The sequence below is a fragment of the Macaca fascicularis genome, chromosome 8, assembly GCF_037993035.2.
Source record: "Macaca fascicularis isolate 582-1 chromosome 8, T2T-MFA8v1.1".
NCBI lineage: Eukaryota > Metazoa > Chordata > Mammalia > Primates > Cercopithecidae > Macaca > Macaca fascicularis.
Window position 1 is genome coordinate 17070758 of NC_088382.1, and position 27886 is coordinate 17098643.

General features: G+C 36.1%; 1 protein-coding gene across 1 annotated transcript in view; it reads right to left on the reverse strand.

Moving 5' to 3' along the window:
- Positions 1–1813: 1813 nt before the first annotated feature.
- SGCZ (sarcoglycan zeta) overlaps positions 1814–27886 on the reverse strand; it is a 1185986-nt gene continuing 1159913 nt past the window's right edge. Inside the window, exons 6-8 of the mRNA XM_005562643.5 lie at positions 22356–22428; positions 16742–16865; positions 1814–2584 (exon numbers count right to left, since the gene is read on the reverse strand). Coding sequence (XP_005562700.1) covers positions 2390–2584; positions 16742–16865; positions 22356–22428 — 392 coding nt within the window. The 3' untranslated portion in view covers positions 1814–2389. The remainder of the gene's footprint in view (positions 2585–16741; positions 16866–22355; positions 22429–27886) is intronic.

Consider the following 27886-nt stretch of genomic DNA (forward strand, 5'->3'; position numbering starts at 1 on the left):
TGAATTAAAAATGTGACAGCCCCTCACTGGAATTGATTTTTACATTTTTTTCATCTTTTCTCCTCTTATGACATAGAATTTAAATTTTCAATTTTCTCTTTTGCCCTCTGTAATATTTGTACTTGAAATTAGAACATGTCGGAATAGAAAGGAACCCCAAGAGACTATTTTATTCAATACTTTTGCTGTAAAGTTGAGTAAACTGAAGCCTGGAGAGATTCTCAAACTGCCTAAAACAGCTCAATTGATTAGAAGACAGCTGAGATTAGAAACAGGGCCAGTTCCTACTCAAAAGAATTATTCCCATTTGACTTAGAAAGTTTCTAATGATTTTAATAGAAGGATGATTAGAACTTGAATATGTCTGAAATTACTACATAATGTTTTCCTTAAAAGTCCATAATATAGTGATTAGCACACATAATTTCTCAACATTTCTTGTATTATACTTTATTTTGCAAAGACCAATGTGAGATTTCTTAAATTCTCTTATTTTAATATAAACTCTTGTGTTATCAGATAACTTTGTAAGCAATTGTATATCATAATTCTTACTTCAATATTGATTTTAAAAGTTATATATTAACACCCAAATATAAGCCACATTTTATTTTAAAAATAATAAAAGTAAATTAGCCTTTGAACCCTTCTGCTGAGTACAGTGGACATGAGCTTTTTCAGTTATTTGATATGCTAGGTTATGGAAACAAGATAATTCTGGTCAAATGTTTCACTTTTCTTCTTGCATTGCCAATATTTCTACTTTCACTAACCACATCTTTTGCAACAAGTTCTAATCTCCCAGTTCACTCTGAGCTGTAGAGACCTGAACTCCAAAGATTCTACAGCCGTTAATCCCCAAAAGGAAGCACAACTGTTGATAGTGTGCATGCGGCAGAAAAAAAGTTGATTGACATGTGAAAATTCAGGACTTACCTTATAGTAATTAAGTCATCTTCCCATAATAAATAGGAAATATTTAATACAGTTTTACATTCTTTGACTCTGTAAGTTTCAAGAATTTGAGTTAAGGGGTGTTGTGATAAATGAATCTTCAATATTCTGGAGTTGTTTACTAAGACGTCACATACAAAAATAAGCATTGGAAAATGAAAAGAACTAGAATTGTTGAGGTCAGTGTAGTTTAAGAATCTAATAAAAGTAAATACATGTTAACAGTTGAATAGAAATGGGAGTAAATTCCCTAAAATATGAATCTAGTGAAGTAAACACATTTTCAGTGTTTATTAGCATTTGTCATTTTTACTGTTTAGTCAAGAAATTTTAAGTTAACTTCTAACTTCTTTAAATCCTAACCTCCAGTAAAAAAAAAAATGGAGAATAATTCTGAAGATGATACCCCAATGGAAAGTGAATTTATTCTCAGCATTATGCATCACATTAGTATTATTAATTTAGAGGGTGTCTGAATTTTAGCAGTCAGAATCAAGTGTAAAGTGAGTGGAGCAAACAAAAATTACACTATTAAAACCTAGGTCTAAAGGATAGCAAGGATAGCATGTGAGTTTTTAAAAAATGATCTATGGATTTAATACCATCAATATGTCCTTCTTAAACCTATCTTATATTGCAGTAAATTAGATATTTTGTTAAAAGCAAATACGTCACATGCAGTAGCCATGTAAATACTATATAAGGCCATCCAGATCTGACAAATGACATTATAATGGCATTTTGTTAATACTGTAAAGAATATATTGCTGAGTGCTTTCAAAATTACCTAATGTACAAAATTCTAGACTTAGTAGACAAAGAGTAACAACACACTGAAATTAAAGAAACAAAAAACTCAGGGAGAGATTCTGTATTGTTTTGTTTTGTTCTGTTTTGTTAAAAACCATATATTGAATTTAATTTTTAGTAAAGCAAACATTACATAATGCTTTAAAATTTTAAAAGTTGGGGATAAAAGTTTACATCCAAAAAGATGAATGGAAAATTGTGCTTTCAGACTGTAGAATAAGTTTTCTTACAGGGTTAACCATTTCATCTTGCCATTGGATACTGGGAATTTCATTTATGTAACGTGTGTATGTGCAGTTCATATCCAGTTCCTGCAAAAATCTAAAACTGTGTGCTTCACTTCGCGTAGCAAAGGCACCTATGTTATTCTCCCTTTTGAGCAAAAGTCTTGATCCAGTTTTCCTGCTGACGACGCTTTTTCCACTGCTGTGTCAATCACACCTTCTGCGTTGAGCAGTACAGTAAATCACAAGAGAAGGTGGTGGCGAATCCCTGCTCACACTGGAAGCAGCTCTGTGGACAATTCAAAGAAGCTCTGGACTGATCACAAGGGAAACCGAGCAGAACTGTGAAGCAGACGGACAGGAACAAAAGGCTATTCTGGTGTGAGGAGAAATCAGTCACTTCAGCTCCACAAGCAGATGCTGCTACTGGACTGACAAGTGGAACCTACTCCTGCTGGAGAAAGGTACAGTTTACCACTGGGGCAGACGCAGAGTTCATACACTGTCTGCCGAGAACTTGAGGAGCTGGGTGAAGAAGATGAGAAGGAGCCAGTTGGTAGATTTCCCAGCCTGATTGTCTCTGCATTTAAAAATATCTATGGGAAAAAAGAAACTGCATTTTAATTCATTTTAGAAATCTAAATTCCTCAGAGCATCGAGTAATCTACATTCCTCCTCAACATGGTCTAACAAGGAAGTCGACACAACAAACAGTTCTATGGTTTAGCTGCTATGCTTTGTGGAACAATCAAATTACATTCCTACAGTGTAGCCCAAAAGATCTGCAGCTATCTTCTCCTTTGGGAGACAGTGCATTCTGACAGAAAGCCTTCAATCTGAAAAAGCAATATCATACAATAAGCTTAAGGGGTCAACCCAGTTACTTAAACACCACAGAAAATTAATGATTTTAACAGAGTCTCTCAATTTAATTTCTTAACCATGCCTGGTGTACAGAATATGCAAAGAAATAAGGATGTCAGTGGAGATGACAGTACTGAACAGGGGGCAATTAATTTTTAAAAACCTCATTTTATTTTATTGGACTATATTCCCATTTATATCATTTTTTTTTTTTGAATACTTTAAGTTCTGGGGTACCTGTGCAGAACGTGCAGGTTCTTACATAGGTACACACGTGCCATGGTGGTTTGCTGCACCCATCAACCTGTCATCTACATTAGGTATTTCTCCTAATGCTATCCCTTCCCTAGCCCCCCACCCCCTGACAGGCCCTGGTGTGTGATGTTCCCCTCCCTGTGTCCATGTGTTCTCATTGTTCAACTCCCACTTACGAGTGAGAACATGCGGTGTTTGGTTTTCCGTTCTTGTGTTAGTTTGCTGAGAATGATGGTTTCCAGCTTCATCTATGTTCCTGCAAAGGACATGAACTCATCCTTTTTTATGACTGCATAGTATTCCATGGTGTATATATGCTACATTTTCTTTATCTAGTCTATCACTGATGGACATTTGGGTTGGTTCCAAGTCCCTGCTATTGTGAATAGTGCCACAATAAACTTACATGTGCATGTGTCTTAATAGTAGAATGATTTATAATCCTTTGGGTATATACCCAGTAATGGGATTGCTGGGGCAAATGGTACTTCTAGTTCTAGATCCTTGAGGAATCCCTACACTGACTTCTGGAGTGGTTTAACCAATTTACACTCCCACCAACAGTGTAAAAGCATTCCTATTTCTCCACATCCTCCCTGGCATCTGTTGTTTCCTGACTTTTGAATGACTGCCATTCTAACTTGCCTCAGATGGTATCTCATTGTGGTTTTGATTTGCGTTTCTCTAATAACCAGTGATGGAGAGCATTTTTGCATGTGTCTGTTGGCTGCATAAATACCTTCTTTTGAGACGTGTCTGTTCATATTCTTCGCTCACTTTTTGATGCAGTTGTTTGCTTTTTCCTGTAAATTTGTTTAAGTTCTTCGTAGGTTCTGGATATTAGCACTTTGTCAGATGGGTAGAATGAAAAAATTTTCTCCCATTCTGTAGGTTGCCTGTTCACTCTGATGACAGTTTCTTTTGCTGTGCAGAAGGTTTTTAGTTTAATTAGATCCCATTTGTCTATTTTGGCTTTTGTTGCCATTGCTTTTGGTGTGTTAGTTATAAAGTCTCTGCCCATGCTTATGTCCCGAATGATATTGACTAAGTTTTCTTCTAGGGTTTTTACGGTTTTAGGTCTTACATTTAAGTCTTTAATCCATCTTGAGTTAATTTTTGTATAAGGTATAAGGGAGGGATCCAGGATCAGCTTTCTCCATATGGCTAGGCAGTTTTCCCAACACCATTGATTAAATAGGGAATCCTTTTCCCACTGCTTGTTTTTGTCAGGTTTATCAAAGATAAGGTGGTTGTATGGTTGTAGATGTGTGGTGTTACTTATGAGACCTCTGTTCTGTTCAATTGGTCTATAGATCAGTTTTGGTACCAGTACCATGCTGTTTTGGTTCCTGTAGCCTTGTATTATAGTTTGAAGTCAGGTAGCATGATGCCTCCAGCTTTGTTCTTTTTGCTTAGGATTGTCTTCATTATGTGGGCTCTTTTTTGGTTCCACATGAAATTTAAAGTAGCTTTTTACAATTCGGTGAAGAATGTCAATGGTAGCTTGATAGGAATAGCCCTGAATCTATAAATTACTTTGGGGAGTATGGCCATTTTCACGATATTTTTTAATACTCATAAAAGTGTGTGGACTCTTAATCCAAAAGATATACTAAGTAGCTGATATGGTTTGGCTGTGTCCCCGCCCAAACCTCATCTTGAATTGTAACTCCCATAACTCCCATGTATTGTGGGAGGGATCCAGTGGGAAATAATCAAATCATGGGGGCAGTTTCCCCCATACTGTTCTCAGGGTAGTGAACAAGTCTGACAAGATCTGATGGTTTTATAAGGGGAAACCCCTTTCACTTGGTTCTCTCATTCTCTCTTGCCTGCCACCATGTAAGATGTGCCTTTTGCCTTCTGCCCTAATTGTGAGGCCTCCCCAGCCTCGTGGAAGTGTTAATACATTAAACATCTTTTTCTTTATTAATTACCCACTCTCGGGTATGTCTTTGTCAGCAATGTAAAAACGAACTAATACGGTAGCTAATCAGCATGATGAACAATATATAAGTATTTTCTGTAATTAGATTTGAAGTCTCCATGAAACATATTACCTACGTTCAATATCTTCTTTGCTAAAAATGCTTTATTCTAAATCATGGACTCACCACTTTGAGGGACAGTGATCGTATGGCTCTGACATGCATGGAGAAAGTTCTAGAAAAAACAACCACCAAAAAAACCAGATCTTGAATTTGACAAAGAGACAACTCTGTCCAGCTGTTTCTTGTTTCCATTGTTATATAGCTAATGATTGCCTGAAGGGTATCCCTAAATTGACAGGAGTAGGAGAGAATATTCTGCTTTCTCTATCTTTGCCCTCCCTCATCTAAGTTCCATTTGTTTTGTACTAGGATTCCTGTAATAGTCTCCTACCTGACCTCACAGTGGCCCATTTTTGTCCTCCTATCATTGATTTTACACATTCCTAGAGTGAACTTTTAAGAAATGCAAATCAAATCTTGCTGCACTTCTCAAAACACTCTGATGTCATCCCCCACACTTCAATTGGATCCTGATGTCTTTCCATGGCCCAAAGGCCCTATGTACATGATCTGATCTGTCTCTCTAACATCATTTCCTGTAATTCTTCCTCTTGCTCCAGCTCTTTCATTTTCTCAAAAATGGCAAAAAACACTATGGTCTCACAGCATTTTTTACTATTTCCTCAAACTGAAATACTTTTCTCCAGAGACTTAGTGAGTGGGGGGAGATATTAACTGAGTGGTTGTGAAATATGGATGGGAGGGAGATTTCCACTTTTTTGATGCATTATAAATTTCTGAACTATAAGACTGTATCGCACACTACAATTAAGCCAGAAAAAGAATTCATTATCATACGTATATATATTTTAGGTTAATTTGGGTGCAAACAAATTTGATCCAATTCTCCCAAAGTTCACCGCCTTGGAAATAACTTTTCTAAACACCCTACTTTCTTCTCTCATTAACAGGTATACTTTTCTCTATAGTAAAAATCCATTTGTAATGTTATGTTACATTTGTATTCATTCATTGTTTGTTTCTTCTACTTACAATAAGATCCATGAGGCTATGGCCTGTATTTGGTTCATCCATTTAGTATAGGGCATGGAATTGTAAAGTGCATGAATTACATGATGCTTTTTCTTCACCTTGAACACATCTCTCCCCTCTAGGTTACAAATACACCCTCCAACAAAGCCCAGTTCATCTCTTTTCTCCTCCATATACCTTTCCCTGATGCCCCCAAATAGAAAAGCCCTTTTTTCAAAAAGATTTTTAAAGTTATACTTTAAGTTCTGGGGTACATGTGCAGAACATGCAGGTTTGTTACATAGGTAATCATCTGCCATGGTGGTTTGCCGCACCCATCAACCCACCATCTACATTAGGTATTTGTCCTAATGCTATCCCTTCCCTACCCGCCCTACGCCAGAGAGGACCCAAATGTGATGTTCCCCTCCGTGTGTCCATGTGTTCTCACTGTTCGACTCCCACTTATAAGAATATGCAGTGTTTGGTTTTCTGTTCTTGTGTTAGTTTGCTGAGAATGATGGTTTCCAGCATCATCCATATCCCTGCAAAGGAGATAAATTCATCCGTTTTATGGCTGTGCAGTATTCCATAGTGTATATGTGCCACATTTTCTTTATCGAGTCTGTTATTGATGGATGTTTGGGTTGATGCCAAGTCTCTGCTATTGTGAATAGTGCCACAATAAACATACGTGTGCATGTGTCTTTATAGCAGCATGATTTATAATCCCTTGGGTATATACCCAGTAGTGGGATGGCTGGGTCATATGATATTTCTAGTTTACAGTCCCACCAACAGTGTAAAAGTGTTCACATATGGTAAACTAGTTTACAGTCCAAACAGTGTAAAAGTGTTCCTATTTCTCCACATCCTCTCCAACATCTGTTGTTTCCTGACTTTTTAATGATCACCATTCTAATTGGCCTGAGATGATGTCTCATTGTGGTTTTGATTTGCAATTCTCTAATGACCAATGATGAAGAGTTTTCTCATGTGTTTGTTGGCTGCATATCTTCTTTTTTTTATTATTATTATACTTTAAGTTCTAGGGTACATGTGCACAACGTGCAGGTTTGTTACATATGTATACTTGTGCCATGTTGGTGTGCTGCACCCATCAACTCGTCATTTACATCAGGTATAACTCCCAATGCAATCCCTCCCCCCTCCTCATAATAGGTCCCGGTGTGTGATGTTCCCCTTCCTGAGTCCAAATGATCTCATTGTTCAATTCCCACCTATGAGTGAGAACATGCGGTGTTTGGTTTTCTGTTCTTGCAATAGTTTGCTGAGAGTGATGGTTTCCAGCTGCATCCATGTCCCTACAAAGGACACAAACTCATCCTTTTTTATGGCTGCTTGTATTCCATGGTGTATATGTGCCACATTTTCTTAATCCGGTCTATCACTGATGGATATTTGGGTTGATTCCAAGTCTCTGCTATTGTGAACAGTGCCACAGTAAACATACGTTTGCATGTGTCTTTATAGCAGCATGATTTATAGTCCTTTGGGTATATACCCAGTAATGGGATGGCTGGGTCATATGGTATTTCTAGTTCTAGATCCTTGAGGAATCACCATACTGTTTTCCACAATGGTTGAACTAGTTTACAGTCCCACCAACAGTGTAAAAGTGTTCCTATTTCTACGCATCCTCTCCAGCACCTGTTGTTTCCTGACTTTTTAATGATCGCCATTCTAACTGGTGTGAGATGGTATCTCATTGTGGTTTTGATTTGCATTTCTCTGATGGCCAGTGATGATGAGCATTTTTTCATGTGTCTGTTGGCTGTATGAATGTCTTCTTTTGAGAAATGTCTGTTCATATCCTTTGCCCACTTTTTGATGGGGTTGTTTTTTTCTTGTAAATTTGTTTGAGTTCTTTGTAGGTTCTGGATATTAGCCCTTTGTCAGATGAGTAGATTGCAAAAATTTTCTCCCATTCTGTAGGTTGCCTGTTCACTCTGATGGTAGTTTCTTTTGCTGTGCAGAAACTCTTTAATTTAATTAGATCCCATATGTCAATTTGGGCTTCTGCTGCCATTGCTTTTGGTGTTTTAGACATGAAGTCCTTGCCCATGCCTATGTCCTGAATGGTATTACTTAGGTTTTCTTCTAGGGTTTTTATGGTGTTATGTCTAACATTTAAGTCTCTAATCCATCTTGAATTAATTTTCATATAAGGAGTAAGGAAAGGATCCAGTTTCAGGTTTCTACTTATGGCTAGCCAATTTTCCCAGCACCATTTATTAAATAGGGAATCCTTTCCCCATTTCTTGTTTTTCTCAGGTTTGTCAAAGATCAGATGGCTGTAGATGTGTGGTATTATTTCTGAGGACTCTGTTCTGTTCCATTGGTCTATATCTCTGTTTTGGTACCAGTACCATGCTGTTTTGGTTACTGTGGCCTTGTAGTATAGTTTGAAGTCAGGTAGCTTGATGCCTCCAGCTTTGTTCTTTTGCTTAGGATTGTCTTGGCAATGTGGGCTCTTTTTTGATTCCATATGAACTTTAAAGCAGTTTTTTCCAATTTTGTGAAGAAATTCATTGGTAGCTTGATGGGGATGGCATTGCATCTGTAAATTACCTGGGGCACTATGGCCATTTTCACAATATGATTCTTCCTATCCATGAGCATGGTATGTTCTTCCATTTGTTTGTGTCCTCTTATTTCACTGAGCAGTGGTTTGTAGTTCTCCTTGAAGAGGTCCTTTATATCCCTTGTAAGTTGGATTCCTAGGTATTTTATTCTCTTTGAAGCAATTGTGAATGGAAGTTCATTCCTGATTTGGCTCTCTGTTTGTCTGTTACTGGTGTGTAAGAATGCTTCTGATTTTTGCACATTAATTTTGCATTCTGAGACTTTGCTGAAGTTGCTTATCAGCTTAAGGAGATTTTGGGCTGAGGATGGGGTTTTCAAAATATACAATCATGTCATCTGCAAACAGGAACAATTTGACTTCTTTTCCTAACTGAATACCCTTTATTTCTTTCTCTTGCCTAATTTCCCTAGCCAGAACTTCCAGCACTATGTTGAATAGGAGTGGTGAGAGAGGGCATCCCTGTCCTGTGCCAGTTTTCAAAGGGAATTTTTCCAGTTTTTGCCCATTCAGTATGATACTGGCTGTGGGTTTGTCATAAATAGCTCTAATTATTTTGAGATACATTCCATCAATACCGAATTTATTCAGAGTTTTTAGCATGAAGGGCTGTTGAATTTTGTCAAAGGCCTTTTCTGCATCTATTGAGATAATCAAATATCTTCTTCTGCGAAGTGTCTGTTCATATCCTTTGCCCACTTTTTAATGGGTTTTTTTCTTGTAAATTTGTTTAAGTTCTTTCTAGATTCTGAATATTAGCCCTTTGTCAGATCGATACATTGCACAAATCTTCTCTCATTCTGCAGGTTGCCTGTTCACTCTGATGATAGTTTCTTTTGCTCTGCAGAAGCTCTTTAGTTTAATTAGATCCCATTTGTCAATATTGGAAACCATTTGTCAATATTGGCTTTTGTTGCCATTGCTTTTGGTGTTTTAGTCATGAAGTCTTTGCCCATGCCTATATCAAGAATGACATTGCCTAAGTTTTCTTTTAGGGTTTTATGGTTTTAGGTCTTATGTTTAAGTCTTTAATCCATCTTGAGTTAATTTTTGTATAAGGTGTAAGGAAGGGATCCAGGTTCAGTTTTCTGCATATGGCTAGCCATTTTTCCCAATACCATTTATTAAATAGGGAATCCTTTCCCCATTGCTTGTTTTTGTCAGGTTTGTGGAAGTTCAGATGGTTGTATATGTGTGGCATTATTTCTGAGGCCACTGTTCTGTTCCATTGGTCTATATATCTGTTTTGGTACCAGTACCATGCTGTGTTGGTTCCTGTAGCCTTGTGTTATAGTTTGAAGTCAGGCAGCATGATGCCTCCAGCTTTGTTCTTTTTGCTTAGGATTGTCTTGGCTATGCGGGCTTTTTTGGTTCCATAAAAAGTTTAAAGTCGCTTTTTCCAATTCTGTGAAGAATATCAATGGCAGCTTGATGGGGATAGCATTGAATCTATAAATTACTTTGGGCAGTATGGCCATTTTCACAATAATGATTCTTCTTATCCATGAGCATGGAATGTTTTTCCATTTGTTTGTGTCCTCTCTTATTTCCTTGAGCAGGGGCTTGTAGTTCTCCTCGAAGAGGTGCTTCACATCCCTTTTACGTTTTATTCCTAGGTATTTCATTCTCTTTGTAGCACTTGTGAATGGGAGTTGACTCATGATTTGGCTCTCTGTTTGTCTGTTATTGGTGTATAAGAATGCTTGTGATGTTTGCACATTGATTTTGTATCCTGAGACTTGGCTGGAGTTGCTTATCAGCTTAAGGAGATTTTGGGTTGAGATGATGGGGTTTTCTAAATATACAATCATGACATCTGCAAACAAGGACAATTTGACTTCCTCTTTTCCTAATTGAATACCCTTTATTTCTTTCTCCTGCCTGATTGCCCTGGCCAGAACTTCCAACTCTATATTGAATAGGAGTGGTGAGAGAGAACAGCCCTGTCTTGTGCCAGTTATCAAAGGGAATGCTTCTAGTTTTTGCCCATTCAGTATGATATTGGCTGTGGGTTTGTCATAAATAGCTCATATTTTGAGATACATTCCATCAATACCTAGTTTACTGACAGTTTTTAGCATGAAGGGGTGTTGAATTTTCCTAAAGGTCTTTTCTGCATCTATTGAGATATTTGTGGTTTTTATGATTGGTTCTGTTTATGTGATGGATTACTTTTATTGATTTGTGTATGTTGAACCAGCCTTGCATCCCAGGGATGAAGCTGTCTTGATTGTGGTGGATAAGCTTTTTGTTGTGTTGCTGGATTCGGTTTGCCAGTATTTTATGTGGATTTTCAAATCTATGTTCATCAGGGATGTTGGCCTAAAATTTTGTTGTTGTTGTTGTGTTTCTGCCAGGTTTTGCTATCAGGATGATGCTGGCCTCATGAAATGAGTTAGGGAGGATTCCCTTTTTCTATGGTTTGGAAGAGTTTGAGGAGGGATGGTACAGCTCCTCTTTGTACCTCTGGTAGAATTTGGCAGTATATCCGTCTGGTCCAGGACTTTTTTAGGTTGGTAGGCTATTAATTATTGCCTCAATTTCAGAATTGTTATTGGTCTATTTAGGTATTCGACTTCTTCCTGGTGTAGTCTTGGGAAGGTGTATGTGTTCAGCAATTTATCCATTTCTTCTAGATTTTCTAATTTATTTGTTTTGAAGTGTTTATAGCATTCTGTGGTAGTAGTCTGTATTACTGTGGGATCGGTGGTGATATCCCCTTTCTCATTTTTTATTGCATCTATTTGATTCTTCTCTCTTTATTAGTCTGGCTAGAGGTCTATTCTGTTGATCTTTTCAAAAAATCACCTCCTGGATTCATTGATTTTTTTGAAGGGTTTTTTTGTGTGTGTGTCTCTATCTCCTTCAGTTCTGCTCTGATCTTAGTTATTTCTTGTCTTCTGCTAGCTTTTGAATTTGTTTATTCTTGCATCTCTAGTTCTTTTCGTTGTGATGTTAGGGTGTCAATTTTAGATCTTTCCTGCTTTCTCTTGTGGGTATTTAGTGCTATAAATGTCCCTCTAAACAGTGCTTTATGTGTGTCCCAGAGATTCGTTGTATCTTTGTGCTCATTGGTTTCAAAGAACATCTTTATTTCTGCTTTCATTTTGTGATTTACTTAGTAGTCATTCAGGAGCAGGTTGTTCAGTTTCTATATAGTTGTGTGGTTTTGAGTGAGTTTCTTAATCCTGAGTTCAAATTTGATTGCACTGTGTCTGAGAGACTGTTATGATTTCCATTCTTTTGCATTTGCTGAGGAGTGTTTTACTTCCACTTATGTGGTCAATTTTAGAATAAGTGAAATGTGGTGCTGAGAAGAATGTATATTCTGTTGATTTGGGGTGGAGAGTTCTGTAGATGTTTATTAGGTCTCTTTGGTCCAGAGCTGAATTCATGTCCTGGATATCCTTGTCAATTTTTTGTCTTGTTGATCTGTCTAATATTGACAGTGGGGTGTTAAAGTTTCTCACTATTATTGTGTGGTAGTCTAAGTCTCTTTGTTGGTCTCTAAGGACATGCTTTATGAATCTCGGTGCTCCTGTATTGGGTGTATATATATTGAGGATCGTTAGATCTTCTTGTTTCTTTGATCCCTTTACAATTATGTAATGACCTTCTTTGTCTCTTTTGATCTTTGTTGGTTTAAAGTCTGTTTTATCAGAGACTAGGATTGCAACCCCTGCTTTTTTATTTGACTCTCCCATTGCAGTTTATTTTAAATACCTTATTCTGCGATCACTTAATGTGGTATTTTATAGCCATATTCACATCTTACTTTCCCTGCTAAATACATCCTACTCAAATATAAAATATTGAATTTTTAGTAATTCCTACCATGTTTAACCCTGCACATGCACCTACTTCAATAAACGAATACATTCTAAAACAAAGGAATGGCTGCATTTATCAACAGTGTTCAAAGTTAAAAAGCATGATTACAGCTTGTGTTTATTGGTATCAATTGTTGAAATATATTACCCCATAGTTACTTCTGTGTTAAGTGATAGGAAAGCAAAGAGAAAGATGTGAAAGCAAGAAGTGCATAAAACTAAGCAAACAACAACAAAAACCCAAGACAATACATTTTTGGGGTATGGATGATTTCTTCCTGTGTTATACTTGGGGTTCTCTTCTCCCCAGGGAATGCAAGATGATTCCTTTTATTGACTGAGTGGAAGAGGAAGTGGGCTTGTGTAGTTCAGTCTCTTTACCTTACAACTTTTCAGGAGCTAGCATGTGTGCAGAGGAAAGGCATCCTCAAGCTTTGAAAATGCCGAAAGTATTATAGGGGCAAGCTTTGAGACTGTGGGGTTTAAGTCTACAGGTTTGGAGTTAAGTTCACCTTGAAGAAATATTAAAAGCTGGTGTTTCGGATAAGAAACCTTGAGACATACACAGTTAAGGAGGGAGATATGAAAATCTAATGGAGATGTGGAGAAGAGGGCTCACGTGGGATTGGTCAGATGACTGTAAGAGTAAGTAAGGCTTGCAGGTGACACCTTAGAATCAAGCATGAACTATGGAGGCCTCATCAATGGAGTAAACCTTGAAGTACTCAAGCCTTACGACGAGTAGCTTGCTTCAGCATAGCCATAATGGTGTTCTCCGGCTCTCCTATCCATTTAGGGGCTGCTTTAGATTGTATTTGGCTATATTACAATGCTTACAATTCCATACGTTTCTGAGATCCAAACCATAGCTCCAACCATATAAAAGAGTCATTTTTTATAATGGATAAATTCATTCATATGAAGTCCTCAGAAAGAGAAAATGATACTGTCTTGGCTTGACATAGAGGTGTAAGTCATAAGATTAAACGGGCTGTTATATATTGATTCTTTTCAACATAGCATTCCTGCACCTACCTAGATTTGTGCAGCATGGATGAACTTCATCATATCTTTTTCTGTTCTGCTAGGGCAGTGAGGCTGTTCACTTTCCAACTTCTAAAATTGATATTGCTCTTCAATATTGTCTTATAAACCACATAATCCATTGGTTCTGGAACTCTTCCCTGAACTCAAAATCACACCCCTGAGCTCTTAAGTCACAGTCCAGTGTCTTTCCTCTACCAAGAATTCATTTATCCTTCTGTCACCTGTTGAAATCTGGCCGAGGACTCACAAAGGGTATCTTAATTTTCAAAACAAAAAATTGTTTTCGGCCAGGTGTGGTGACTCACGCCTGTAATTCCAGCACTTTGGGAGGCCAAGGCGGGAAGATCACGAGGTCAGGAGTTCGAGACCAGCCCGACCAACATGGCGACACCCTGTCTCTACTAAAAGTACAAAAATTAGCCAGGCGTGGTGGCAGGTGCCTGTAATCCCAGCTACTAGGGAGGCTGAGGCAGGAGAATCGCTTGAACCCAGGAGGTGGAGGTTGCAGTGAGCCGAGATCATGCCACTACACTCCAGCCTGGGTGACAGCAGTGAGACTCTGTCTCAAAAAAAAATGCTTTATTATTTTTCTGTGATCTTGTGGTATATATGCTGTTATTATATTACATATGCCATTATACCACTTACAATATTCTCCATACAATTACAATTTATGTTGGTTTCCAGACTGAGTCTGAAATACTTTACAATACAATGTCTGAAATGACTCTGAATTTTTAACAGTGCAGAATTTTACATACCATTTCATTCTTCTACATTTCTTCCATCATTTTAGATACCTCAATACCATGACTGATACTAAGTAGTTTAAAAACTATCTAAGGATAAGGACATTATATCCCTCTATATTGTTTAGTAAATGATATTTCTTCATAGGAAAAAGACATGCTGTTTTAAGCGCTGTGCCTTTCTGTACTTTTATTTTGTTACTATAAAAAAAAATCCACAGATGAAAACCTATGGCTATGATATATTTACAGTATAATACTCATTTGACAATGAAGTTATAATATATAATTGAATCAAAGGACTCTGCTGATACAGTGAATAAAAGAACATATGTAAATGATTCTTATATGGTACAAAATAGATATTAATAATAATATTATGAGCAATTTGAATGAAACAGTTACCATTATCAAAGCAACTTTTTTTTTTTTTTTTTTTTTTTTTTTTGAGGCAGAGTCTCACTCTGTCACCCAGGTTGGAGTGCAGTGGTGCGATCTCGGCTCACTGCAAGCTTCGCCTCCCGGGTTCATGCCATTCTCCGGCCTCAGCCTCCCGAGTAACTGGGACTACAGGCGCCTGCCACCTCGCCTGGCTAGTTTTTTGTGTTTTTTTTTAGTAGAGACGGCATTTCACCGTGTTAGCCAGGATGGTCTGGATCTCCTGACCTCGTGATCCGCCCTTCTCGGCCTCCCAAAGTGCTGGATTACAGGCTTGAGCCACCGCACCCAGCCCAAAGCAACTCTTTAAAAAGAATGCAAGCTGTTGAAGAAAGACTTCCATCCTGCTGTTAGAAAAGGATTGTGGTCTACGACTGTAGTGGAAAGAAACCCTGACAGAATATATTAATATATTTTCAAAATATTATACATTAGATTGCTAGATCATTTATGTTGTAATATCTGCTAAGACTCTAATATGGTCCTACCAGTAAATCTACTTTTAAAAAGGAAGCAAAATGTATAGTTAAAATTCATCTTGAATTAATAACTGAGATAATGGTATAAAGATAAAAAAAAAGGAATATTCCTTCTGCCTGTAGAAAATGATGACCTCATCGTTATAGCTGAAGAGGACTGAAATACTCCAGAACATGTCTTTCAACTTCTCCTTTCATTCTTTTTCTTCTCATAATTTAACCTTTGTGGGCTCATAATTATATAAATAACACAAGAGGAAAATAAAATGTATTTTCTACTAAGGGAATGTATTGGTAGGAAAAGCAATACAACAGATTTAGACCATCAAGAACATTCAAAATTGTAGTAAAAATATACAGACTAGCATATGAATCATGTAGGAGCATTTAAAATAACTAAGGTAGAATTAAAAATGAACAGGCATGAAAGCATTTGCCAAGATGTCCAGATTTAAAAAAAAAAAAAAAAAAGATGAGAATGCTAAAAATTAAAAACATAATCACTAAAGCTCAATGTATGGATAAAATAAGAAATTAGATACTGGGGAGAACCCTGAAAATACAGACCTGAAAAAGAAATAGAAACTGGGAAGGAGAGGGTAAGAGATGTGGGAATAGAAACTGGGAAGGAGAGGGTAAGAGATGTGGGAGGTGTGAAAATGCAAAGTTATGTCTTCAGAGTTTCAGAAAGAGATCATAGAAAATTGAGGAGTGGTTATCTGAAGAAATAATGCAAATTTCCAGAATTGATTATAATGTGATTCTGTAGATACAGCAATTACGGTAAATAAAATGCATGTATACTTATGACTTTATAGTGGAAGTATAGTGGAAGAGTAGAACACCAAAGACAAAGTATTATTTAAAGCAGACAGCAAGAGAAAAAAATGACGTCTACAGGAGTAGCAACAAGATTTAAAGGAAATGCTTGGGGAATAAAGATAATATAAAATAAAAATATTAATGTGTACATCCTTATCCAGGAAATTTATTCAACCTAAATTGATGAAATGATAATTTATAAACAGTAAAACTTTTGTTTTCCTTTTAGATAAATAAGGTACTCTATGTAAACAAACAACCAAAGTGCTTTCTGGAAGAACTTTCTGAGTAACAAGATATAACAAGAATTTAAAAAGGACTGTCATTGTTCTTGACATTATCTTGTATTTTCAAAATGGGCAGATAAGTATAATTAATATCAAGTTTTTAGATGTCCCATTTATAATTGACTTGTGACGGAATATCTTTCAGTAGAAAATAAATGGAGTTGTAACTTAGTAACATTGTTACCAAATTTCATATTCAAGAAATATTAAATTCATATCCAAGAAGTATATATTGTATAATTTAAACTTTTGCACAAAGCACTTCTTTATGCTTCCCCTGGAACCATATATGTATAATTTGATGCCATGTACCCTCAGCAGTAAAGGGCCAGGGTCGACCTTTCTGGGACTCACCTCCCCTTCTGTAGATTGCAAATGGAGCTCCTTCCTGCAGGTGGCCTTGAAGTCTCCTGCAGCAGCACTCACCTGGACCCCACGAGGAGCTTCCATGATCAAGGATCTGGTGGGTGATTCAAGCCTAAGGGAAAAACAAACAAAAAAAAATCATTCATAGGAAAAAGAAAATTTTTGATAAACTAGAAGACAACATTAGTCAACTTAAAACAACAACCAGAAAAACATACAGACCAGACAGGAATAAAGGAAGTTAGGCAAAGCCAAAATGAGTTTTAGAACAATTTTTGATTGACTTATCTATTTTTGGCTCTTTATAAAAATCTACATTTATTCACATCAAGTATTGACTCTCACCAATTTGCTTATGGTTTCTTTTGCTGTTTGAAAGGTAGGGTGTGATAAGTATACTTGCTAAAATTTTGGATAACTCACTAATATTAATGACGGAGGTTTAATTAAAAGAGTACTACAGTTTAGGATGTTGATATATGTATTCCTCAATAAAGAGTCCCTGTCTTGTAAACATGAATGTGTTAATGAAAATCGTTAATATTGCAAACTTTCAGGCATGCACAAAACTCTAGAAACTGATTAAAAGAATGAAATAAGACATTTTCTACATCAACTAACTCTGATGGCCCCGTGAAATGTCCACAGAATGAGTGACATTAGTCTGGGAAAGAAAAATCAATAGGAGGGTAATATACAAGTATAAATGTGATGGAAGGTTGGCTACATAAATTATGAGGGCAAAAAAACAAGTGTTTTACACAGTCATGCCTACAGAAAGAGAGTTGGGAAGCAATTTTCAAATTATCTTCAAATATGACACTAGAGAAAAAGCAAAAATGACACAATACAGGAACTAGAATACAGTGGTAAAAAGTGCTAGTATAAGAAGAGGTAGGATCCATGCATTGGTCTTTTTAGATCAGCTTTCTGCCTTGGGGATGCAACTGCCTGTGATCCCCTTGACCACGGGAGTTTGAGGAGGGTCCCCTCAGGCTCACATTCACAGTTATCCAGCACAACTGGTTTTGTTTTCGGTTTCTGAGGCAATGAATTCAGAGTGGTTTTGCAGAAAGAACCACATCAAATGGTTAGGTCTCTGGAGTTCAGTTCTCTCTCGGCAGGAAAATCAAACTTAAAAGCTTAAAAGTGATATGGAAGGAGCAGCACCAGCATTTAGAAGTGGTTTCAACACTTTCGTTTTCTCTTGCAACTTTAAAATTTTAATCCCTATGGGCCATTTGGAGATCGATCGATCCTCATATAATCCCTGGAGGGGAGAGGTTTTGAATATATCTATTTTTAATAAACGTTTGTATTTTTTTTTATTAAACAGAACTCCCCGTATTTTCCATAGAAGATTTGATTTCCACAGAATATTTGAAAACTTGAAGACAATCACTCATAATCCCACTACTTATACAATTTACTATTAGCATTTTACACACAGTATCTAAATGTCAACATTTGAATGTTAAAATGTATTTTTTATCACTGATTTTTCCCTGATACATAACCCTTCTAGAACTACACAGAGTCTTAGCAACACAGTATCAACAATTAAATGTTGTCCCATGGCTGGGCGCGGTGGCTCACGCCTGTAATCCCAGCACTTTGGGAGGCCAAGCGTAGTGGCGGGCGCCTGTAGTCCCAGCTACTCCGGAGGCTGAGGCAGGAGAATGGCGTGAACCAGGAAGGCGGAGCTTGCAGCTAGCAGAGATCACGCCACTGCACTCCAGTCTGGGCAACAGTGCGAGACTCTCAAAAAAAAAAAAAAAAAAAAAAAAGGTGTCCCACTTCCCTCTTGTATGGAAATTCTCCCGTTCACTGAGGAGGGTTTCACAGACTTATTTATAGTATAGTAGAAGTTTTCAATTAAACTATTCATGTTATTATGAAATATTCTCTGGAAAAGCCTGTTGAAAAGGGAAACCTAAGTTTATTGGCACTACTTGTGGATTTCTATGTAAATAGTCAGTGGAATTAGTGAATTATAATTGTATTCATGTGGAAAGCATTACAGCAAATATAGTAGTGAGTTTCAGACTGGCTTTCACAGTGGGTAGGTAGTAGTATGGCAGAGAAAAGGATTAATGTTTAACTCAAGTCCCTCTGCCACCTGGTTTTTCAAAGCATTCTGTTTTTCATGGTGTTTATATACCAAAGATGCAACAAGATATTGTTTCTAAGGTGTTATGCAACTATCAAATTTAAAAAGTCTGTGGCCTAAATCTCTAGAAGAATTGTCAACATTCAGAAAAAAGAATTCAGACTTTAAAAGAATTCAGACTTTAAAACCACCTAAGTTGCAAGAATGCAATTGTTAAGTATTAAGCAGAACTTAAACATCAGAAGAAACAAAAAGAAAGGGAGGGAAAAGGAAAGGAAAGAAAACAAATACACTACTTTATCATAATGTTCTTCTCATAGGTAGAAGAAAACCAGCAAAGCGATCTACCCCTTTATTGAGGAAATGTGTCAGACAACATCCTGACTGCTTAATAGGGTTTTTTTCCTTGATAGAGTTTTTTTCCTTGAATATATTAATGATGTATATTAGAGCTATGTGTTTCTAGAGATTAACTTGGAGCCTGCAAACCTTAATATTTCTGTGTTAAGGTGTATTTTTGCAAGAATGAGAATTATTAAAAGATGCCAAATATATGATTAACTATTAATTCATTTTACAGAATCCAAGTGCAGATTATTTTCTTATTCTGTACTTAATGGATTTCAGATCCAAAAATAAATCTTTAGGAAATTGGCACTGTATAATTAATTTCATCACTTTTTACCATAGGTACAGAAACTCTTCAAACTGTAGCAACTTAACTATATATTAATGTTAGAAATAAAAAAGAGTGAACATTGGGCTGTTGTGGGCAAATTTACTATTATGTCTTTGTTAACTATTTAACATATATTGTTTAGCCTTTTAAAATATAGACTCCATACTACAAAACAGTATCATCTAAAAAAAAAAAAATCAAAGAAAATCCACAGAGTTTTAAAATGCACATGAAAACCAGCACAGAACTTGAGAAATACTAGATACTCATCAAACATCTGCTGAATAAATAAGTCATAGAAATCCACCACATTTCTTCACCAAAATATTATTATTCTATTAATATAATAAACTTTTGAAATTTTTTCTTTTCTGAAGTCTAAATCAAAGAAAACATGGCTACCTACTCCCTAAATTAACAGTTTATTGACTTGGCCAACCAATGAAACCGTGTTGATTAGAGCTAGGCATCAAGTAACAGTACTTACTTCTCTGAAAGGAAAACTGTCAGCAAGGCTTGTAAAGTTTTTCTCAAACACCCTGCTTTTAATGTTCATTACACAAATAAATAATTGAATACCTACATAATTACTCGACTTTGCTTCTGTTTCAGCTTGGAAATTTAGTAACACTTATCTTCGGGATTGCCAGTCTGCTTTTACAACCAGCTGATCAATCCAGCTTAGTGCAATGTTTAAATAATGATGAATAATTAGAAAATGAAAACCAGAAACACTATACACTAGATATAATATCATTCACATTTTCACTTATGAATTGTGAAATATGTCAGCAAGATCATTAAAATACCAGTTGGTTCTTATTCCTCTTTTAATAGACTCTCCATTGTTACTAAAATGTTAGAAATAAAAAATATTTCTTCTTTAAGAATAAATGTAAATAATTAAAAAATACTTCTATAAATGTAGTAATTAAGTTTATTGAATAAATTAGTAAACAGCTGTGTCTGTATTAAAACACAGATGAAAAAAATTGGAATCAATGCTCTTCACATGTGCCTTTGTAATACAATAATGACTGCAGCCAACATGTGCCTTTGTAATACAGTAATGACTGCAGCCACTTTCCTTATATCCCACTTATTTAGTTAATGTCCCCATTTTTCATCTTTGCTAAGTTTCAGTAACTCACATTAACGAATCCTTATTGCAACTAGGATGTGTAAGATAACAGTGCTGGCTGCTCCAGCATTAAGGATGAACAAGGGACATGTGTATCCTGTTCTAATGGAATTTATAGTTTGTTAGGAGAAGAAAGATACAATAAATATTTTCACAAAAGTTGTTGAATTCCTCCCTGAAAAAAAAGCCATAAATGAAGACTATAGCACCTATGAGATGCTGTTTACACACACTCCTCAGCACTCCTAAATCCCTAGGGTTTTTATCTAGAGTAGGTAATTATTACGTTGCTCTTCTAAAATAAGTCTTAGTCCTTGAAGGCGGCCACTTTTTTTCTAATATTGTTCCCTAGCTTGTTTGAATCTGTGTTACTCAAGTAGTGAGAAACTGAGTTCTTTAGGAAATTTTATCATAGGACTCTAAAGGACTAAAAAATTTACTGTTGTAAAGTATGGTTTTGTTGCCTTAAAGATTTTCAACTTTATTTTTTGTTTCCATCTGAGTACGTATACACTCATCCAGTGTGAAGGGCTAAACACCAATCCTTATGAATAAAAAGGTTTTTTAACTTAATATTTTTATTTTGCTTCCCAAGACAGCAACTATGTCTCTCAGGCTGATACTTTGATCCAACTTTAAAAGTGACTTTTAATATGTGATTAGTTTTTATCAGCAGTATTTGCATATTTCCTTTTTCCTATACAATAATAAGTTCATTTCAGAATGTAATTTATCTATCATAAATTATTAAACCATAATCACCAAATCTTATGTAATGAATTAAGAACATCCACTGAGCAGTTTTGTATGAGGGATCTAGATTTTAATATTTTGAATTTAATCAACGGTGGAAATAATTATCCTGGGAAGAATTCCCTATAATGTTGGAATTTTCTGGATGGTGAGAGCTTTTACAAATAACTGCCTCCTAGAACCATTACACTGTCAGGAAGTAGTTTATTCCATTGGAAATATTAGACTGAGGAACCCCATCAAAGTCCAATTAAGTTCTGCCTTTTTCTGATTAGCTTCCATTTGCTTCCATAGTCCCCTGTATGTAATACTCTGTGGTCATTTATAGCTTTCTCAGCTCCCTATTTGCCCTGTCTTTATTCCTATATATGCCATATATTTCATTATATATGTCAGATTTTCCAGCATTCCTGTTTTTGTTGTTGTTTTTATTGTGTTTTGTTTCATTTTTACAGATGGGGTCTTACTGTGTTTTCCAGGCTGGAGTACAGCAGCATAATCATAGCTCACTGCAGCCTCGACCTTCTGGGCTCAAGCAATCCTCTGGTCTCAGCCTCCTGACTAACTTGGACTACACATGTACACCACCATGCTCGACTAATTTTTATGTTGCCAGGTCTTGAACTTCTGATATCAACTGATCCTCCTACCTTGGCCTCCCAAAGTGCTGGGATTACTGGTGTGAGCTGTGGAGGACACCCGACCTCAGCATCCCTATTTTTATTAGTTCCTCTCACTTACTCTATAACTGCCTTTGCCTTTTCTTTTCTACATTCTTGCTATCTAATATATTCATTTTTGTATTTATTTTAAGTATATTGGGGGAAACATTGTCTAACTGTCTATTTTAGTTCTTCATATATTAAAGCTGATCAACAGTGATGGAATTTATGCCACATGTATAAGAGGAAGCACTTACCTGAGATCTTGGGATGGCTCTGCTCTGATGTGCGGCGTCTCCACAGAATGCCCAAATACGGCTCCTTCAGTGCCTGGGGGTAGCATGAATATAGCAATCAGTATAAGCAAGTCCACACAGTGACTTTCATCTCTATTTTTATGCATCAAATATTCTTCCCAAAGAGAGAAAACTTAAAATAGGTATATATCATGTATTAGTCCATTTTCACACTGCTGATAAAGACCTACCCGAGACTGAGGAGAAAAAGAGGTTTCATTGGACTTGCAGTTCCACATGGCTGGGGAGGCCTCAGAATCATTGCAGGAGGCAACAGGCACTTCATACATGGCAGTGGCAAGAGAAAAATGAGGAAGATGCAAAAGCAGAAACCCCTGATAAAACCATCAGATCTTATGAGACTTATTCACTACCATGGGAATGAGAACATTATGGGGGAAACCACCCCCATGATTCAATTATCTCCCACCGGGTCCCTCCCACAACACGTGGGCATTATAGGAGTACAATTCTCGATGAGATTTGAGAGGGGACACAGAGCCAAACCATATCACAGGATATGAATGGGAAGAATTAGAAGAATATCACCAGGCAGGGAAGAGTCAATCAAGGTAAATGTAAATGTCATTATATATTAAATGATTTTAAAATTAAATTATTAAAGTCAAGATTCCCACTCTCTCATTAAAGAACAAAAGCTCATCTCTGTCCCCTGCCTTATTTTCCAGTTAAGGGAAATTGAGGGAGGGATACGTCACAATACTTAATTCTGTGTTTCTATAAATAATAGCAGGTCATGAATAAAAATGTGGAGGTGGGCTCCAGTGTAGCCTACTATTGGTTTTTACAGACATACCCTGATAGATGTTTAGCAGTTCTCACACACAGAGCTCCCACTTTTGATTACAATAACCACCAAATGAGAGAGAACATGTCATGTTACTTTGACCTCTCTGGGGTTAGGGCTTTATCTAAAACCATGAACTGCTTTAAATCATGTTGTTATAGGTGGTTTCATATGGCGTCATAGTTTTCCAAAGAGGTCATATACTCTAACACTTTTCTCAGGAGGTTGAATGATACTCTATCTCAACTTTCATTTATTGAATCCACTTTTTTTTTCCAGATTCCCATAGCTTTTTCATAATTTAAGTAAAATGGAAGGATTCTTCAATTACCAAAAACAAGTGGAAAAAAAAATGCTCCAAATAAGATGACACTGAGAAAATCTTTTCTGTAATTTTGCATAAATGTCTTTGATTATCACCCTCAAAATAAACTTTATCATTTTGTTTTTTGATCTAATCTTCTTCAAACTTCTTAGTTTAAGAACCTCATATCTGTTCCATCAGTGGCTTCAACACTAGCTAAATTATACAATGTAACATAAAAAATATATATTTGAAGCATACAAATCTGCTTTTGTCTAATGAGAAAAAATAATGTAAAACATATTAATTCAAGAAGCAATGATGAAATTGCCACTAGGAAATTAAAGCTAAAATTCCAATTCCTTAAAAATAAATTGCTATATATGGAAATGTATTAGAACCATCAGATTACTCCTTTGTATAATATAGCAATACAGACCTTGATCATGAATAGAAGAGGAAGAGATTTTTTTTCAAAGACTGTATGATTTCATCTATATTCTGGTTCTGAGGGCAAACTTACCAGGTTCTGCTGCAGTAAATCCCTAAGATTGCAGATTTCTGTTTATAAACTAAAAGGTATTGGCATTTGTTGAACACTTAATGGGTTTAATAGTGTTCTCTCTTGTCTCTCTCTGTCTCTCCTGAGACTCTGTAGGACATATGCTCCTTGTTTTTAACACTTTTCCTCATGAATTTTGAGAAATAACTTCTTTAAGGGGTTTATTCTGTTGATATTTTGGAAGATATTTATTTTATTTCTCCAAGTGGAATGTTCCTTAAGATGAGTCTTTCAAAGTAAAACAGTAGTTGGAGGTAACAGTAGTTTTGTGATCATGGTGGAGATAGCATGTGAAAGAATATTACAAGATATACATTTGTATATCTCAAAGAGAGACTCTGGCATTTTGTAATAAGATATGCATCCCAGAAAAGATAGTTATCCATGTGTAAACTTTAAAAATTAATTTCCACTATTGCATGATTATGAAAATTTCCCAGATAAGGTGACAGAAATATAATTAGACATCAGTAATATTTACTTTCAAATACATAATGACATACTTAGTAACTAAGCACAAACTTTATCAGTGAAAATAAAAATAGAATGTCATCAAAAGTTTAAATTTTCAATGAGAAATAAAAACTGACAGATGTCTTGATTCTGAGTTCCAGTATAAAAATAATCATTTTTAAAGGATTCTTGAGGAAATAAATATGTAATCATGCCACTTAAAGGGTGAAATTGTAAACTAAATAATATGAGTAGTTAACAAAATGCAGGCCTCTAGAAAATGAGAAATTCACTCTCCCTGTTTCTGTCCTGAATGAGCCAAAGGTACGAAATTAATAAGCAACACAGATAATCTTAAAGGAAATCAGTAAGGGATGATAAAAGCCACCTGAACCAGGTATGAACTCTAACAGCATAAAAATTAAAAATCAGAACATGCACAGTGGCTCATGCCTGTAATCCCAACACTTTAGGAGGATGAAGCAGGCAAATCACCTGAGGCCAGGAGTTCCAGATCAGTCTGGCCAACATGGCGAAATCCCCCCTCTACTAAAAATACAAAAATTAGCTGGGTGTGGTGGTGCACAGTAGTCCCAGCCACTTGGGAGGCTGAGACAGAGAACAGATTGAACCTGGGAGGCATAGGTTGCAGTGAGCTGAGACTGCACCACTGCATTCTGGCCTGGGCAATAGAGGGGAAACTGTCTTTAAAAAAAAAACTTTAAAAAATTAAAAACTCTATCTCCCATGAATTGAAAATTTTTACCATGTGGATTATTAATAGGGTTGCAAGATTTGGCAATATAACAATATATGACACTGAGTTAATTGGAATTTCAGATACACATCAAATCATTTTTTAGTGTAAGTAAAGGATATTTACAGGGGATATACTTATACTGAAAGCATGTCATGAGTAATTAAGTAAATTCAAAATTAGTAAGGCATCCTATACTTGACCTGGAAACCCTAACAATTTATCAACATTCATTTGATACACAAGGACAGATCTGATTTACAGTCACTTCAAGAAAAGAAAGACTGTCATGAATTCTCATCACAGGCTCTAGAAACCATAGAAACCAAAAAAGAATGACAGACATAAAAAGGACAAAAGGAACATAACAGAGATACATATTAATATGCATATGTAAACTTATTGAATAAATGGTTTTTTTTTCATTGCTATCATAAGGGGCTGTTCAAAAGGGCATAATGTTCAATAGTGCTTGATTATATAATCCTATAAAGGATGTTTCAGATAATTTAAACTGACTACAATGTTACAAGACATAGGGGAAACCTATACTGTTGGCTATTGCAATTGTCAGAAAAAAAGGAGGTAAGAAAATTCAGGGTCCAAAAGTAGTAGAAGCCATTCATATGATAATTTCTGGCTTCTGCAGGAAAGAATAAGGATGGCATATTCTTTTTGCTGGAAAGGAGAAAAGGCAGATATGGATTATGGTCCTACTTTGTATTTAAAGAGTTTAAGTCATGAGGTAGGATACTACCCTTTACAAATGCCTAACATAAAATGCCACACCCTCAAAAACAAATTATTAAAATTAAATGCAAGCACTTCGTTTGATGTGGCTATCTATATTCTAAACGTTATCTATACTATAAATGTTATATCCTACGCTACTCATTATTCATCCGTTGGCATAGATATAATTTTTACAGCAGTCATTGGTCCCAGAAGAAGAGGTAGCACAAGAAAAGGAAACCCAAGGAAAAGCACCAGAGAGAACGCAAACAACCAACCAAGAAAGGCAAGAATTCCTCACACTGAGAAAAAGAAAGTCAGGCAGGAAATTATATTTTTAAGTTATTTGACCTGATATTTGCCAAATGAGAACTTTTGCTGGCCTTTATTTTTCCAATGAAATCAACTATGATCATGAATTTTCTGAGGTTTTTTTTTGGGGGGGGGAGGGGATGCAAAGAAGGGAATGGATTTTATGTAGATATCAACATGATGTGAAAGAGAAACTACAAGAGGAATCCAGAGTCCACGGGGCAAAGATTAACAGGACATGAACAGCTAGGCTCCCAGCCCTATGGCACTTCACAGGAATCTCAGACAGCATTTCAAATTCTTCCACTAGAATAGGGATAAGGTCCAGGGATATTTTTCTTTATCTCAAGGGACAGAAAGATTCCCATTTATTTACGGTCTTCAATTTTGAATCTGTATTAGTAAATATATTCAAACTTTTGGAAGTCGTCCTGCCTTACTTTTTCTTTATCTGCATCTGTTTCCCCCAAATCTAAATTAGTATTAAAATCTAGATTAAACTGGGAATAGACTTGTTTTATTCCCAGGTTTACTTTAATTTGTTTCTAAATCTTGGCCAAGTATTTAAAGCCCTCTGGTTTTCATTTGTAAAATTAAAAACCAGACCATGAATAACATGATCTCTAAAGTACTTTCAATTTCTAACAGAATTATACGATTTTTTTTCCAAACATATCAAAACTTGTATACTAATAACTCTTCTCATTCCTCCTTAAATACAAGTGGAAAGGAGTTTGCTCCTCCAAATCAAAAGAAAATAAATTATTTTGGGGAAGGGATGGAGTAATAATACTGGAAAAAATATTAATTGACATTTCTTTTATTCCATTAAAAAGGGTTCCTTTGAATCCCGAAAACTTTATTAGAAGAAATGTCAACCTATTTCAACATATACTATGTCTCTTATTTGTGTTATTTTAATAATCTAAGTGTTGTCTTTGTCTCCACTTAACACGACAAAACACAACCTATACATTGCTGGAGTAATTTTATCAAAACCATTGATAGCTCACCTGTGCAAAAAGCTGCAATTATTTTCTTGGACACTGCTTTTGCCCAGTATTCAGCATTCCTGTAATCTGACCCCATTTGTCTGCTCAAACATCTTTTCTTCTATTTATTTATAAAATATCTTTACTAATTTCTCACCTCCTAAGGCATATGCAGATATCTTCATTCTCTGAACATATTTACGGTTTACTGCCTGTAACACTTATGTTTAATCTACCATATCTATTCTTACATATTTTTAATTATGTGAGTTGCTTATGTTTCAGGCCAAAAAAATTGAAGATATATTCCTTATATACCACTGTATTCTTGCACACATGATGTATGTGAGGTAATTAATAAATATCGATAAGGATCCATATTTCAAAGCCTTTTTTGAAAGTGTTCTTTTTTTTTTTTTTTTTTTTTTTTTTTGAGACGGAGGCTCGCTCAGTCGCCCAGGCTGGAGTGCAGTGGCGCGATCTCGGTTCACTGCAAGCTCTGCCTCCCGGGTTCACCTCATTCTCCCTCCTCAGCCTCCCAAGCAGCTGAGACTACAGGCGCCCGCCACCAC